Genomic DNA, 17,009 nt, shown 5'->3' on the forward strand with positions numbered 1-17,009 from the left:
CGTACGGACAGACAAGTGCAATGCTATATGCTCCCACTTTGTAAGGGCATAAAAATGTGACCATTATAGTGTTAACAAGGTTTTTCCATACTTTGGCAGTGTGACCTATATTCTAATCCCCAGGTCACCAATATTCGAACTTGATCTAGAAATCATCAAAACAAACTGTCAGACGAATTTCCATAATATTAATTTGCATCAAAACAGTAGCCAATCATTCTATTTTTACCTCCTGTGTCCCTGATGACCCATGTTTGAACTATCCGAGCAATTACCTAGACAGTATCCTGACAAAGATTGATGATGATTGAGGCAAAAAAGTGACCACTACAGTGTTAACCAACAAAAGTGGAAGGACAATGGACATTTTACAATTCTAAAAGCTCACCCTGAGCTAGCTCAACAGAGCTAAAAACATCATTTACAACATGATTTACCACTGACTAGCATGAACAGATGCAATTAGGTTTCTTAAAATTTATTTATCAAAGACATATTCTATTCTCTAAAAATTACACAATCAATTGATTTTTTTCAGTAAATGGTCCATATAAAAACTCAAACTTATAGAGATTATGTTTTGAAGCATGATAAAGAAAACAGTAATACATTGTTCACCTAAGTTTTTCTCCTAGGCATTTTAAAGATGCTGTTACTACATAAAACAACCAAAATGGATATACAACTTTTTTTAACATCAGCTTTAACCACTGGTAAAAAGGGTTAAAAATATATTACTAAATGTAACAAAACTCAAGATTCACTGAAGATATATCAAAATGAATCAAGATAAAAACAGCTTGGCAATTATCAATAAAATAAACGCTTCAATGATTACATGAATCTGTGGGCAAAATATAGGAAAATACTAAAACATTCTATTAATACAACTTAATATATTTAGTAACTTTTTGACATAATTGACGATGGAATAGTCACTGTTCCAGCCAGAATTTATATTAGAACAAGCATTTGATAGTATTGCGGGCAATACAGTAGTCCCCTACCGGTCCCTCAAAAAGTTCTTTAATTGTCATACACTCCTGTGTATTGCCATTTATAATGAATTTGAGGATGAAGTCTGTATTTGAAAATATCAACCACAAAACATAATAAAATAAGTTTGTCTATATCACAGTAATGTGTTAAGTTTCCATGCTTAGTAAGGAAATTATGTTTATACAACCTTGTCATATTATTACGATGTGGGATTTTAAAGTAAATCCTATAAGGAATGAAGAAGTTGAAGTGAAAATACCAGTTTCTCGAAAAAAATCTAAGTTCAAGGGGGACATAATTCTGGAAATAGTCTTGCTAGAGTATTTAACCTTCTCAAAAATGTCGAGTGATAATAAGAAACATATATATGAAGTTTGAAGTAGATACATTAGGAAATAAAGAAGTTATTTAAAATAGACAACATTTTTTCCCCTAAAAAATCAAAGTTCAAGGGAGGTAATACTGATATTTTTTGTGCTAGAGTTATAAACCTTGTCACATATGATGTGGTTGATGACCAGAAACTTATATTTAAAGTTTGAAGTAAACACCTTAAGAAATAAAGAACATATAGTGAAAAAGCTGAAAAATTTAAATCAGAAATCTTGAAATTCAGGCTATTTGTTGCCATAGCAACCAGAATTTTCAACATAGGAAGAAAAGAAAAAGATGTGCATAATCTCCAGACTGCCATCTACCCATATTTCAAGTTTCATAAAAATATTTTCAGTACTTTTTGAGTTATCACTGGATCCAGTTTATGTGTTAAATTTGCCATATTTTCAGACTATTTGTTGCCATAGCAACCAGAATTTTCAACATAGGAAGAAAAAAAAAGACGTGCATAATCTCCATACTGCCATCTATCCATATATCAAGTTTCATAAAAATATTTTCAGTACTTTTTGCGTTATCGCGGGATCCAGTTTTGTGGACGGACGGACTGACGGACTGACAGACTGACGGACAGACAGACAGACGGAGGGTAAACCTAAAGTCCCCTCCGGTTAAACCGGTAGGGGACTAATAACTGCAAACAAAGCACATCACTGCAAACGTCAATAAAATGATGTGTGTTTAACTGTATTTGTTACTTAAGCCATATACATGAACTGTAACGACTCCTTTTTACATTTAACAATACTTCTTTCTGTCTTTACTGTATTAGGTTATTATGTAATGATATTTTTCTTCCCTTCATAGTATCTTCATGGTTCAAACTTTCCAAGAATATCTGAGTCTCTAAATAAAAAGTATTCCTGAAAAAAACAACAAAAAAACAACATAAATAACTAGAACTATAGCTGAATGCGATACAATTACCCCCACCGATGTCCTTGACAGAAGACAACTTGGAAAGGTGGTTAAGGCCTTTAATGGAATCACTTTAGTGGCACAAATAAATATGCATAAAAAGAAATTATCACTGATGAAAAAAAAACACAAACAAATTGTACAGGTAATAGTATAACAAGGAACATCGCAATGCGATGCAACCAGGTTTTCAGCAAAATATTTCACAGAAGCTTCGTCATGCAGGGGCATTTGTTTTAAAGTGAACAACCGCCCGCCCACCCAAAATCACAAAACCGGGATGATATGCACAAGGACTCTTGATGAGAAAGCTTCTGTGAAAGTTTGTCAAAATAGTTTGTAGGAAGAGGTTTGCAAATAAGAATTTGTTCACTTTATATTCTATATATGGAACAAAAACAATATATTTCTATATAAGGGAAAAAAATAAATGGCAATAATTAGGTCAAACATTATCAAATCTCATAACCCTGACAACATGCAGCAAGAGTTGATGACAAAGCTTCTGCGAGAGTTTTGTCAAAATCCCTAGAGAATTGTAGGAGTTGCACACAGAATTGCGCAGAGAAGAAGTGTTCACTATATATATTCTGTATAAGGAAAAAAAACAAAGGGCCATAATTAGGTAAAAAATTATCTAATCACAAAACCCCGACAATATGTGCTATGGCACTTGATGACAAAGCTTCTGTGAAAGTTTGGTCAAAATCCGTTGAGAAATGTAGGAGAAGTTGCGCACTGTAGAAATTGTTCACTATTATATTCTGTATAAGGAAAAAATACACAAAGGGCCATAATTCGGTAAAATATTATCCAATCACAAAACCCCGACAATATGTGCCAGGCACTTGATAACAAAGCTTCTAAGAAAGTTTGGTCAAAATCCGTTGAGAAATGTAGGAGGAGTTGCGCACAGAAGAAATTGTTCACTATAATATTCTCTATAATGAAAAAAACAAAGGGCCATAATTAGGTCCAATATATACCAATTGCAAAACCCTGACAATATGTGTCAGGGCACTTGATGACAAAGCTTCTGAGAAAGTTTGGTCAAAATCCGTTGAGAAATGTAGGAGGAGTTGCGCACAGAAGAAATTGTTCACTATATATTCTATATAAGGAAAAAAAACAAAGGGCCATAATTAGGTCAAATATTATCTAATCGCAAAACCCCGACAATATGCGCCAGGGCACTTGATGACAAAGCTTCTGTGAAAGTTTGGTCAAAATCCGTTGAGAAATGTAGGAGGAGTTGCGCACAGAAGAAATTGTTTACGCCCGCCCGCCCGTCCGCCCATCCGCCCGCCCGCCCGCCCGCCCCGCCGACATACCTCAATCTAATAACCAGTTTTTTCCTTCGGAAAACCTGGTTAAAAAATATATTGTCAAATCATGTTCGAAACAGATTCATTTTCCCAATGTACTAAAACAAACAAAAGCAGTAAAGTTAAGAAAATAACACAATTATGTCAAAATGTAACCAGGAGTGGAAAAACTTTGCATACTGAGCTTACTTGTGACCCTTCATATATTATATAGTTTCAAGTGAATATCTGTTCTAGTTTCAGAAAACATTTAAGTATTAATGGTTAAATCAGAACATTTTCTAAGCCTAAAAGTTGCATAACTTATGTCGTAACTCAATGGAATTGTAGAAAGTTTGTCATCTGAGATTTTCATGAAGTGAATATTTGAGCCAAGTTTGACGAAAGTCTTTCAACTAGTGTAGGATTTATAGAGCAGACACAACAAACTGTCTATTATTTGATTGTTTGATCAATTTGACCTTAATTAGTGACCTTGACCTTGGTGACCCCTAGGAACATTAAGGGTTTTAAGCATCCCAATTTTGAGTAGCATTTACATTATAAGAAATTTGACATATTTGATAGACTTTATAATGTCCGAAACAATTCCTTTTAACTTTGAATGTCATTCAGTAGTGTTTAACACTGCGTAAATGAATTGTAAATTTCTGTCATAACAAGAGTAGACATGACAGAGGGACTAAAACTTGCATTATTTACATGTTTAATTTTAATTGTGAATCAAATTGAAATTATTGTATTTGTCAGAGGAATCAAATCGGCACCCTCAAAATCAATTTTCGATGTATCAGCAGGAACTGTTGCACCTCTACAGTCAAGCAATCATTGGGACAAATACAGGAATTTACTGGATGCAGGATCCTTCATTCATAACTCCTAAAATGTCTACTGGGAGCCACAATTCCCTACCTCTTTCATCCAAGTGGATCAATAATATAACTAGAACTATCACTAAATTTGATTACTGTAACCCAATTTATATTCGCAAATACAAATTTACACGTTTTACCTAGGTCAGACATATTCGCGAATATTAAGTTCTTGCTTTACTTGATTTCCGAATAAAATATTCGCGGATTGGAAAGTCCGATGGGGCCAAAAATCCGTTAGCCGACTATAAATCTTCAATAATTGAGGTCATTATTGGCGTCTTAAATGGGTTTAACAATATGCTAGCCGTATTCTACCCCCTCCACAACTTTTGTACCAGGGTAAAACAGAGGCCTGCCACCCTGATGTTATGTTTCCAGAAGGATGGGACATATGGCATTCCAAAAATCATTGGTCGAACGAAACCACCATGCTTAGATTTGCAGAAAATATTCTCATCCCATATGTTTGCGAAATCAGGGATCAGTAGGATCTTTCTATAAAACAACCAGCTTTAGCGATTTTTGATGTGTTTGCTGCCCATAAAGTTCAGTCCTTTATTGATAAGTTAACCAAAGCTGGAATTTGCATTCGGTACGTACCAGGTGGATGTACTGGGGAATAACAGCCCCTAGATTTATCAGGAAATGTGCAGCTCAAAGAAAATGTGAAAAAGCAGTTTACTAGTTGGTATGCAAATGAGGTATCTGCACAATTGTGTATAAAAGATATAAAAGACATAGACATCAATCTGCGCCTGTCCCTCATCAAACCACAGCATGCAAAGTGGCTAATGAATGCCTTTGACTGTGTAAAACACAATTCAGAGCTCTTCAAGCTCGGCTGTAAAAAAGCTGGACTTCTAAAATAAGTGCGAGTACTTTGTATGCATATACTTAGTATAGAAGTGTAATTATGAAGAAACTTAAAACTGACACCTGCTCCGTATAGTACCCTAAACAGATCGTGATTGACAATAGGCATACTAGTATTTCATAAACTGTATTAAAATATGGATGTTTATTTTTATTGCTATATTGACATAGAGTTCTTTTGATATTTTTAAAATAGTAGTAGTTTACTTTGTGTTTTTATTGCTTTATGGCAATATTCATAACAATTCATTACTTCCTAACAGGTGCCCATAAAATTCGAAAATATATCCGGTCAAGTAGCTTCTAAAATACAATTTCTCTCCAATTTATTTGGAAATAGTGCTGACTTATTCGGGCAAACAAATATTCACGCTTCGTGGCCATCCACAAATAAAGTGAATATTAATTGGTCGCGAATATTCGTTGGGTTACAGTAATACCCCCACAAGACTGCTTTGGAAATGAGGATGTTACTAGTAACAGAATACCTTGTAAAAGAATTGAAATATAGAATTATGGTTGTGGGCAATTAAAGATAGTTGTGGTTCTTGTATGTTGCATTTCCTTTCAATGTGGTTGGTCATTGATGAAATTTTATTGAATTACTCTGTAATACAAAATGTAAGTCCAGAAAGACAAGGAAAAGGAACAAAGGGCAATAACTCTATAAATACTGAAGATGGAGTTATAGTTATTATGCACTGCACTTCCTCTTATTGTGCTTGACCATTGTATGAAGTTGTTTTGAAATCCAACAAGTACCTTTTAAGTTATGCTCCGGACAAGGAAAAGTCTCAAAGGGCAGTAACTCTCTATTTTGTCAAAATGGAGTTATGGCTCTTGTGCACTGCACTTCCTTTTAATGTCCTTGATAACTGTATGAAGTTGTATTGAAATCCACAATTGGATTACTCTGTAATAAGTCCAGAAAGACAAAGAAAAGTAACAAAGTGCAATAACTCTGTCATTAGTCAAGATGGAGTTATCGTTCTTGAGCACTGCACTTCCTCTCAATATGCTTGACCATTGTATGAAGTTATATTGAATTCTATCCATTAGTCTTCAAGTTATGCTCTGGACAAAAAAAGCAATGAAAAGTAACAAAGGGCAATAACTTTGTAATTAGTAAAGATAGAGTTATGGTTCTTGTGCATTGCACTTCCCCTTATTGTGCTTGACCATTGTATGAAGTTATTTTGAATTCCAACCAGTAGTTTACAAGTTATGCCCCGGACAAGGAAAAGTAACAAAGGGCAATAACTCTGTAATTAGTCAAGATAGAGTTATGGTTCTTGTGCACTGCAATTCCTCTCATTGTGCTTGACCATTGTATGTAGTTATATTGAATTCCAACCATTAGTCTTCAAGTTATGCTCTGGACAAAGAAAATGCAACGGACGTCTGGACCGACCGACTGATCACCAGGTGACTACTATATACCCCCCCCAAACTTCGTTTTCAGGAGCATAATAATGACTCCATAAATATTGCTGAGTATAAGTGTTTGCTTCCTGTATGATTCAAGCAGTGTACAAGTAGTCAGACTGCTTGAATTAGATGTTAGACATCTTGAATAAATGGTTCGACCCCTTAAATTTGTGGTTTGATCCCCATTTTTAATGTACCTGCATCCATTGGACCCGTGATGTAAATCACAGGGACAAACATCATGACCAACTTTGGTGACGATGCAAAAATGAAACCACTTGAGATGACATTCAACAATCCTTAAAGCTAACACTGACTGACTCAGGGCAGCTAACAAATCACATCCATTTATATTGTTAAAAATTTAACAGGACATAGGTAAAATCTCAAAGAAAGCACCAGCAAACAGTACATACTTATTAAGCTCAGTGTTTTTTTTCTTTATATAACTACTACCCTAAAACGGTACCATTCCCAATAGAAAATAGACGTTAAATTCCCAAAATGACTGTTCAAAATGCCCGCAAGGCAAAGTGATTTTTCTAAAATCATTTAAATCCAACATATTCATATAAATCACCACTCAATAGTTCTATCTAGACAGTGGAAGCTGTTAGCTATCTTTATTCATGATGTCTAATCTCATTTGTAGCTGAAAAAAATTCCCAATTTTAGTCAAAACTAGAACTGCCACTATCATGGCTTGAATACCCCCGCATACCACTTTGTCAGAATCAACAGTGGCCATTTAGAGCTCAAGAACAACCTCCCTGCCAAATCTGAGGTTACTAAGACAGTGCATTGCTAAGTTATGTATTCTACATGCTTCAAATGTGAAAATGTCAAAATCAATACATTGCGGACAGGACATTCTTTAGCAATTGAGAAGAAAAGCTTTTTTTTGTCAAGGTCCCTGTGACCTTGACCTTTGACCCAGTGACCTCAAAATCAATAGCGGTCACCTTATAGTCATGATCAACATCCATACCAAATATGAAGACTGTGGGTCAAAGGAATCTTAAGTTAATGGGTAGACAAACTTTTTGAAGTCAAAGTCCCTATGACCTTGACCTTTGATCCAGTGACCTCAAAATCAAAAGGGGTCATCTACTAATCATGATCAACATCCATGCCAAATATGAAGACTGTGGGTCAAAGGAATCTTAAGATATTGGGCAGACAAAGTTTTTGAAGTCAAAGTCCCTGTGACCTTGACCTTTGACCTGGTGACCTCAAAATCAATAGGGGTCATCTACTAATCATGACTAACCTCCATGCCAAATATGACGACTGTAGGTCAAAGGAATCTTAAGTTATTGGGCGGACAAGCTTTTTGAAGTCAAGGCCCCTGTGACCTTGACCTTTGACCTGGTGACATCAAAATCAATAGGGGTCATCTACTAATCATGAATAACCTCCATGCCAAATATGAAGACTGTATGTCAAAGGAATCTTCAGTTATTGGGCGGACAAGCTTTTTGAAGTCAAGGCCCCTGTGACCTTGACCTTTGACCTAGTGACCTCAAAATCAATAGGGGTCATCTACTAATCATGACTAACCTCCATGCCAAATATGAAGACTAAGGGTCAAAGGAATCTTAAGTTATTGGGCGGACAAGCTTTTTGAAGTCAAGGCCCCTGTGACCTTGACCTTTGACCTAGTGACCTCAAAATCAATAGGGGTCATCTTCTAATCATGACTTACCTCCATGCCAAATATGAAGACTAAGGGTCAAAGGAATCTTAAGTTATTGGGCAGACAAGCTTTTTGAAGTCAAGGCCCCTGTGACCTTGACCTTTGACCTAGTGACCTCAAAATCAATAGGGGTCATCTACTAATCATGACTAACCTCCATGCCAAATATGAAGACTAAGGGTCAAAGGAATCTCAAGTTTTGGGCGGACAAGTTTTTTGAAGTCAAGGCCCCTGTGACCTTGACCTTTGACCTAGCGACCTCAAAATCAATAGGGGTCATCTACTAATCATGACTAACCTCCATGCCAAATATGAAGACTGAGGGTCAAAGGAATCTTAAGTTATTGGGCGGACAAGAAAAAACCGACGGCCGGACGGACGGACAAGCTGATTCCAGTATACCCCCCTTACAACTTTGTTGTGCGGGGGTATAATAACGCATTTTTTCCCAATCAGTCTGGTACCGGCACCATTCCCAAAGTAGAGAAAAAAAACGCTGAAGCTGGGTAAAATGCAATGTTTACCTTGTCTTCCAGTACAACCTTGGTTCCACCATATTCTGGCAACATGACTTTATCTCCAACAGTTACTGAAACTGGCACCACCGCTCCATCCTATAAATAATAACAATAATGATAATAACTAGAAGGGTTTTTGTCACAAAAACATATGTCTCCCAAAACTATGGATTGTCACTCATGTAAAGTTTCATTGAAATCCTACCAGTAGCTTGACCTGAAAGCCAGACAAGATTTTTCTATTAATAGCTTCGACAGCAATTTTGTGCAGCGAAGCTGAACGTGCCAGTCTTGTGCACAACAAGGGATAGTACTGATTACTCCTAAAAAGTTTGATTGAATCACACAAGTAGTTTGACCTGTGAAGGTCGGACAAGATTGTTCAATTTTTAGCTCTAGCAGCCATTTTGTGCAGTGAAGCAGAAAGTGCCTGTGATGTTAAGTGCCGGTGATGTGCACAACAAGGGATAGTACTGATTACTCCTAAAAAGTTTGGTTGAAATCACACGAGTAGTTTGACCTGTGAAGGGCGGACAAGATTGTTCAATTTTTAGCTCTAGCAGCCATTTTGTGCAGCGAAGCAGAAAGTGCCGGTGATGTGCACAACTAGGGATGGTACTGATCACTCCTGTAAAGTTTGGTTGAAATACCACCAGTAGTTTGACCTGTGAATGGGGGACAAGCTAAATGAGGACAGACAACCGGACAGACGGCAAAGGCAAAAACAATGCCTCCCAAAATTTTTGAAGACATAATATTAAGAGCACTGTAGAAATTTATTTCAAATTATCACATAAACTGCCGTGCAGTAGTGTTATATCGCAGGAGTGTCAATATCCTCGTTTAAACAATAGGGCCAAGATGGCCCTAGATCACTCACTTGACCCATCAAACTCATCAGAGCCATTTCTTAGACAAGCATCCTGACCAAGTTTGGTGACAATTAAGTCAAAAATGTAACCTCTGGAGTGTTAACAAGGTTTTTCCATATTTGGGCAGTGGAACCTAGTGTTTGACCCCAGGTGACCCACATTTAAACTTGACCTAGAAATCATGAAAACAAATTTGCAGACCAATTCCCAGAATATTTGGATAACAACAGTAGCCACTAGAGAGTTGACAAGATTTTTTCTATTTTTAGCTCCTGTGACCTAGTTTTTCATCTGAGATAACCCATGTTCAAACTCATATGAGCAATTAACTAGACAAGCATCCTGACCAAGTTTGATGACAATTGACTCGAAAATGTGACATGAGCGTTATTAAGGTTTGACCTAGTTTTTGACCCCCAGGTGACCCATATTTGAACTTGACCTAGAAATCATCAAAACAAACTTTCACATCAATTTCAATGATCATTTGGATCAAAACAGTAGCCACTAGCTCCTGTAACCAAGTTTTTCATCTGAGATGACCCACGTTCAAACTCATCCGAGCAATTACCTAAACAAGCATCCAGACAAAGTTTGATGATGATGGAGGCAAAAATGTGACCACTAGAGTGTTAACGAACAAATGGGGACGGACTAGGGCTGTCATTGATGGAAAATTTTGTACAGATATATCTACTTTGACAGTAGATACATTGAAAATCATTTATATAGTTTATTAGTTTATTTCAGTCTCTTTCATATGCACAGACTTCCCGAAATACGTCGGTCCGATAAATTTATGATCAGGTCCGAGAATTTTTTATTCCGGATCGGTCCGACTGTCCGGCTTTTATCCAAGCCGCATGTATACAAAATAGCGTCGCTAAAGGTGCCAAACCTTGGAAAAACCGAAAATCTACGTCAGAAGAGTGCACAGAAAAGCAATAAAATGATGAAAATATTAGACCTGAGACAAAATTTAATGAAAAATGAAAGCAGAACCATGAATCATTGGTGTATGACAGGGAGGAGATGAAAATGAGCTGTACGGATTGTGCTGATTTTTACGGCGAAAAAATAAAAAACAAAAAGTGTCTTAGAAATACAAACACAAGTTTTTCTTTGATTTTGATCAATTTTATTTGGTCCGACAGATTTTGTTTCGGTCCGACAGATTTTCATGGTTTGTCAGACCGAATGTCTGACAGTTTTTTTCAACTTTCGGGAAGTCTGTATGCATACATATATACCTAAAACATATTAAAAATTGATAACAAGAGCAATCAGTGATCACAAGTGTCGCCTGATGATGGCCAATTTCATGTTGGGACAAGTTTTGTGACAGACGGACAGACAGTGCACAACTAGACTTGGTACTGATCATTCCTGTAAAGTTTGGATAAAATTGCACCAGTAGTTTATGAGGAGTAGTCCGGACAAGCTTTTGTGTATCTGGCAACACACAGAAAAAAACACCTTTTTATCAAAGGGCCATAACTCGGCCAAAAAATCATTCAATCGGAAAACCAGTGCAATATGCGCAAGGACTTGAGCTACAGTTCAATCCTGTAAAGTTTCAATGAAATTGCATTAGAGGTATAGGAGAAGTAGTCCGGACAAACTTTAAAAATAACAAGAATTTGTAACAGAGTTACCAACGTGCCCCGCCCCAGGAGTTTTATATGAAGCATAAAATTGTGCTATTTCAAAAGATTGAGGTATGGATCTCAGGACATTCAGTCCAAAATTATGATCAATGCTATATCTGCAAATGTAACAATAAATTTGTTAAAAAAAAAAAAATAAAATTAAACACGGAATTTAAAAATCTATCATGTTAAGCTTTGACCTCTAAGTGTGACCTTGACCTTGGAGGTAGTGGAGCAGGTGTTGTGCATGACATAACATCTTATTATTGAGACTATTTGTGCCAAGTATTTTCAAAATCCCTTGAACTATGAAGAACTTATAGATTGGACACCAAAATATACCCTATAACAGACTATGTAAATCTTTTACCTCTAAGTGTGACCTTGACCTTGGAGGTAGGGACACAGATGTTACGCATGACATATCATCTAATCATTGTGACTATCATAATTTGTGCCAAGTATTTCAAAATCCCTTAATCTATGAAGAAGTAATGGACGTGACAAAAAAATATACCAAATAACAGACTCTGTTAACCTTTGACCTCTAAGTGTGACCTTGACCGTAAGAGGTAGGGGTGCAGGTGTTGTACCTGACATATCGGCTTATTATTGTGACTATTTGTGCCAAGTTATTTCAAAATCCCTTGATCTATGAAAAAGTTATAGACCGGACACAAAATATACCCTGTAACAGACTATGTAAGTATTTGACCTCCAAGTGTGACCTTGACCTTGGAGGTAGGAGACTGGTTTTTGCGCATGACACATCATCTGATTATTGTGAACAATTATGGCAAGTATTTACAAAAGTCTTTCATAGATAAGAAAGTTATGGATCAGACACGACATATACCCTCAAATAGATAATGATGACCTTGAATGAGCAAGTACGACCTTGACCCTGAAGGTACGGGTCTGGTTGTTGCGCAAGACACATTGTCTTATTATAACAAACATTTGTGCCAAGTTATCTCAAATTCCTTTGATAAATGACAAAGTTATGGACTGGACACCAAATATACCCTGTAACAGACTATGTTAATATTTGACCTCCAAGTGTGACCTTGACCTTGAAGGTAGGTGACCGGTTTTTGCGCATGACACATCGTCTGATTATTGTGAACAATTATGGCAAGTATTTACAAAATCCCTTCATAGATAAGAAAGTTATGGACCGGACACGACATATACCCTCAAATAGATAATGTTAACCTTGAATGAGCAAGTATGACCTTGACCCTGAAGGTAAGGGTCTGGTTGTTGCTCATGACACATCGTCTTATTATAACAAACATTTGTGCCAAGTAATTTCAAATTCCTTTTTTAAACAAGATATGTTTGTAAAACATGTATGCCCCCTATCAGCAGCCAATTAGTCATGTGATCAGGTTATTATGCATGACTTCTGACCCAGTGAACAAACAATTAATAAGGGTTATCTAGTATCTTCTGGTCATGTCTAGGTAATAAGGTAATAATTATTGTGACGCCATAGGTTGTGTGCAGCAATTTAAGTTATTACAAATCTTACCAAATAATATATGCATAAATTTTATGAATCATGTAGGCCTCATTAATAACAGCTAAGTTGTTATATTACATAAGACCTTCAAATGTGTTTACCAAAAGCATTTTTAGTTCAATATAAAAATATCAACCAAGGCAACTTGAGTTGTTGAGTTATTGGTCAGAAACCTTCATTAAGTACAGGGTCAATATGAGATTGACCCCTTGACCCCAAAATCAATAGGGGTCATCTACTGGTCATGACCAATCATCATACCAAGTTTGAAGTTCCTAGGCCTAGGTGTTCTTTAGTTATTGATCTGAAACAGTTTTTACCTACAAGGTCAATGTGACCTTGACCTTGGACCCCTTGACCCCAAAATCTATAGGGGTCATCTGCTGGCCATGACCAATTATCATACCAAGTTTGAAGTTTCTAGACTTAAGCGTTCTTTAGTTATTGATTGGAAACCGTTTTTACCAACAAGGTCAATGTGACCTTGACCTTTGACCCAAAATCAATAGGGGTCATCTGCTGGTCATGACCAATCACTATACCAAGTTTGAAGTTGCTAGGTCTAAGCATTCTTTAGTTATTGATCAGAAACCGTTTTTACTAACAAGGTCAATGTTACCTTTGACCCTTTGACCCAAAATTCAAAAGAGGTCATCTGCTTGTCACGACCAACCATCATACAAAGTTTGAAGTTGCTAGGCCTAAGCATTCTTTAGTTAATTGATCGGAAACCCTTTTTACCTACAAGGTCAATGTGACCTTGACCTTTGACCCCTTGACCCAAAAATCAATAGGGGTCATCTGCTGGTCATGACCAATCACCATACCAAATTTGAAGTTCCTAGGCCTAAGGGTTCTTAAGTTATTGATCGGAAACTGTTTTTTACCTACAAGGTCAATGTGACCTTGACCTTTGACCCCTTAACCCCAAAATCAATAGGGGTCATCTGCTGGTCATGACCAATCGCCATACCAAGTTTGAAGTTCCTAGGCCTAAGGGTTCTTTAGTTATTGATCGGAAACCGTTTTTACCTAAGAGGTCAATGTGACCTTGACCTTTGACCCCTTGACCCCAAAATCAATAGGGGTCATCTACTGATCATAACCAATCACCATATCAAGTTTGAAGTCCCTAGGCCTAAGGGTTCTTTAGTTATTGATCAGAAACCGTTTTTTACCTACAAGGTCAATGTGACCTTGACCTTTGACCCCTTAACCCCAAAATCAATAGGGGTCATCTGCTGGTCATGACCAATCACCATACCAAGTTTGAAGTTCCTAGGCCTATGGGTTCTTTAGTTATTGATCGGAAACCGTTTTTACCTAAGAGGTCAATGTGACCTTGACCTTTGACCCCAAAATCAATAGGGGTCATCTACTGATCATGACCAATCACCATACCAAGTTTGAAGTTCCTAGGCCTAAGGGTTCTTTAGTTATTGATCGGAAACCGTTTTTGCTTACAAGGTCAATGTGACCTTGACCTTTGACCCCTTGACCCCAAAATCAATAGGGGTCATCTACTGGTCATGACCAATCACCATACCAAGTTTGAAGTTCCTAGGCCTAAGGGTTCTTTAGTTATCACTCGGAAACCATTTGGTCTACGGACCGACGGACCGACAAGTGCAAAGCAATATACCCCCTCCCTCTTCTTCGAAGTGGGGGCATAATAACAAAGTTATGGACCGGACAGGAAATATACCCTGTAACAGACTATGCTAATATTTGACCTCCAAGTGCGACCTTGACCTTGAAGGTAGGTGACTGGTTGTTGCGCATGACATATCGTCTGATTATTGTGAACAATTAGGCAAGTATTTACAAAAGTCCTTCATAGATAAGAAAGTTATGGACCGGACACAACATATACCCTCAAATAGGCAATGTTGACCTTGAATGAGCAAGTGTGACCTTGACCCTGGAGGTAGGTGTCTGGTTGTTGCTCATGACACATTGTCTTATTATAATTAACATTTGTGCCAAGTTATTTCAAATTCCTATCATAAATGACAAAGTTATGGACCGGACACGAAAGTGTGACGGACGGACAAGGCACAGACTATTTGCTCCCCAGAAATTTTTCGGGGAGCATAAAAAATTTTTATGCATGTAGGAGATATGCTTGACAAAATCTGGATATCTCAGCATTTTAGTGACCTTGGCCTTCCGCATATTGACCTAAAATACATGTGACACAGCCATAGTCAATCATGATAATGACCATTTGTGTTACGATCCCTAAATAGTTAACAGTACTGCATCCATAATTTACCAGTTTCTACCTGGTGTGCATAGAATATAAATAGCACAATGATTTGATCCAGAAATCAATTAGTTTAACACAATAATGCAGAGGAATTTATTTTACAAATAGATGCATCAACAAAATAGATATCAGAAAGATTGTAACAAAATTCTTTCAAAATTTAACCATTTTTACCGGAATTTACCCTACAGGACTTACTTTTCTGGCACCTCCTCCAACTGCAACAACTGTGGCCTCGAGAACTTTACCCTGAGCTTTATCTGGTATCATTATTCCTGACTTAGTCTTTGTTTCTGCAGCAAACCTTTCAACCAGGACACGATCAAACATTGGCAAGAATTTCTTAAATGCTCTAGCCTACAAAAAAAATATTAACAATTAAAATCTAACATTCAGAGCAACAGATAAGGTGCATATTTGCGTATTTACGCAATTAATTTTATAAAATACGCAATTGATTATTTAAGAATGCGTATCAAAACCAATTTAAAAAAAAACATACGCAATTGTCTTAAAAACCCGTGCGTATTGTCATTTTCAACAACGTAAAGTTAATCTGTCGTATGCTAGTTCTTTTGGACCAATTACAGTCAAACGTGTATTAAGCGACCGGGCAAGGGAAACACCCAAAACGGTCGCTTAATGAAACGGTCTCTTAAGATGGTCAGCATGATATAAAAGTCAAGATTTATAAATGACATCTTTTTTATTCGGTGGGATTGTTTTTCAACTTCATTTTTATATAAATGTTGAAAAAAAAGTACGCTCCGATAATCTAAATGGATGCAAATGTAAAATATAACTTTCTGATATTTATTTAGATCCATTCCCTTGCAGAAATATATACTGGTATTTAAAAAGTCCCAGTATTTCCCAATTATTATCCTAGAAAATTCCAGAATGTTAAAACCAGTCTTGGCTATTCTAGTATGGCCTAGGAAATACCAGTTACTGAGAACTAGGCATTTCTAATAATTCTTAAACAACTCATCAATTTCTAAGTTAAACTAGGAATTGTAATTTATTTTCTGAGATTTCTAAGACTTAAGATTTTGCAAAATTCCTAGTCTTTAGGAATTACTTAGAATTTATTTTGTAGAACAAAATCCTTAACATATGTGCTAAATTCCTTGAATCTTACATAAATTCCTAAAGACTAGGAATTCTCTTTGTTGAAAGTAAACAAGTAAATAAAGAAGGAAGACAATAAAATTGAAAATAAAAATGTTTTCTTTCTTTTTTTAAATAAAACAACATACTGATCTAGTTCTATTTAATAATATTTTTCTAGGATTAGATCTACTATTATTATTATTATTTAGATCTAATTGAAATTTAATAATCAATTGACCTTAATGGTCAACCTGCATTTATGACAATTTTATCTTTGGTCATTTAATTAATAGATAATAGGAATATAAAATCCAAAAAGAAATAACAAATGTACAGGCACTCCAAGTAAATCAAAGACGTATTATAAACCTTTAAAAAACAATCAATAATTGACATCTGAAGTATGTAATTTTTATCAGTTGTGTAGAGCTATTTTTAGCGCTGTCAAATTGCATCCACTGATGTCATGCTTCAGTGCACAGGCTGTGTGTATAAACCACTTTATACACGGTGACATTTTTATTGAGTGTGATTTGAACATACGTAGATCTAA

General features: G+C 36.4%; 1 protein-coding gene across 1 annotated transcript; it reads right to left on the minus strand.

Moving 5' to 3' along the window:
- Window positions 1-462: 462 nt before the first annotated feature.
- LOC132713005 (10 kDa heat shock protein, mitochondrial-like) lies at window positions 463-15,730 on the minus strand. The gene is made up of 3 exons (XM_060695443.1): window positions 15,542-15,730; window positions 9,035-9,124; window positions 463-2,258 (listed from the first exon to the last, which is right to left on the minus strand). Exons 1-3 carry the CDS (start codon window positions 15,671-15,673, stop codon window positions 2,208-2,210), a joined length of 273 nt encoding a protein of 90 aa, XP_060551426.1. The 5' UTR covers window positions 15,674-15,730; the 3' UTR covers window positions 463-2,207.
- Between the last annotated feature and the right edge of the window lie 1,279 nt (window positions 15,731-17,009).

This window comes from Ruditapes philippinarum, unplaced genomic scaffold, assembly GCF_026571515.1.
Source record: "Ruditapes philippinarum isolate M1 unplaced genomic scaffold, ASM2657151v2 ctg6686_1_1_1_1, whole genome shotgun sequence".
In the NCBI taxonomy this organism is placed as follows: Eukaryota; Metazoa; Mollusca; class Bivalvia; order Venerida; family Veneridae; genus Ruditapes; species Ruditapes philippinarum.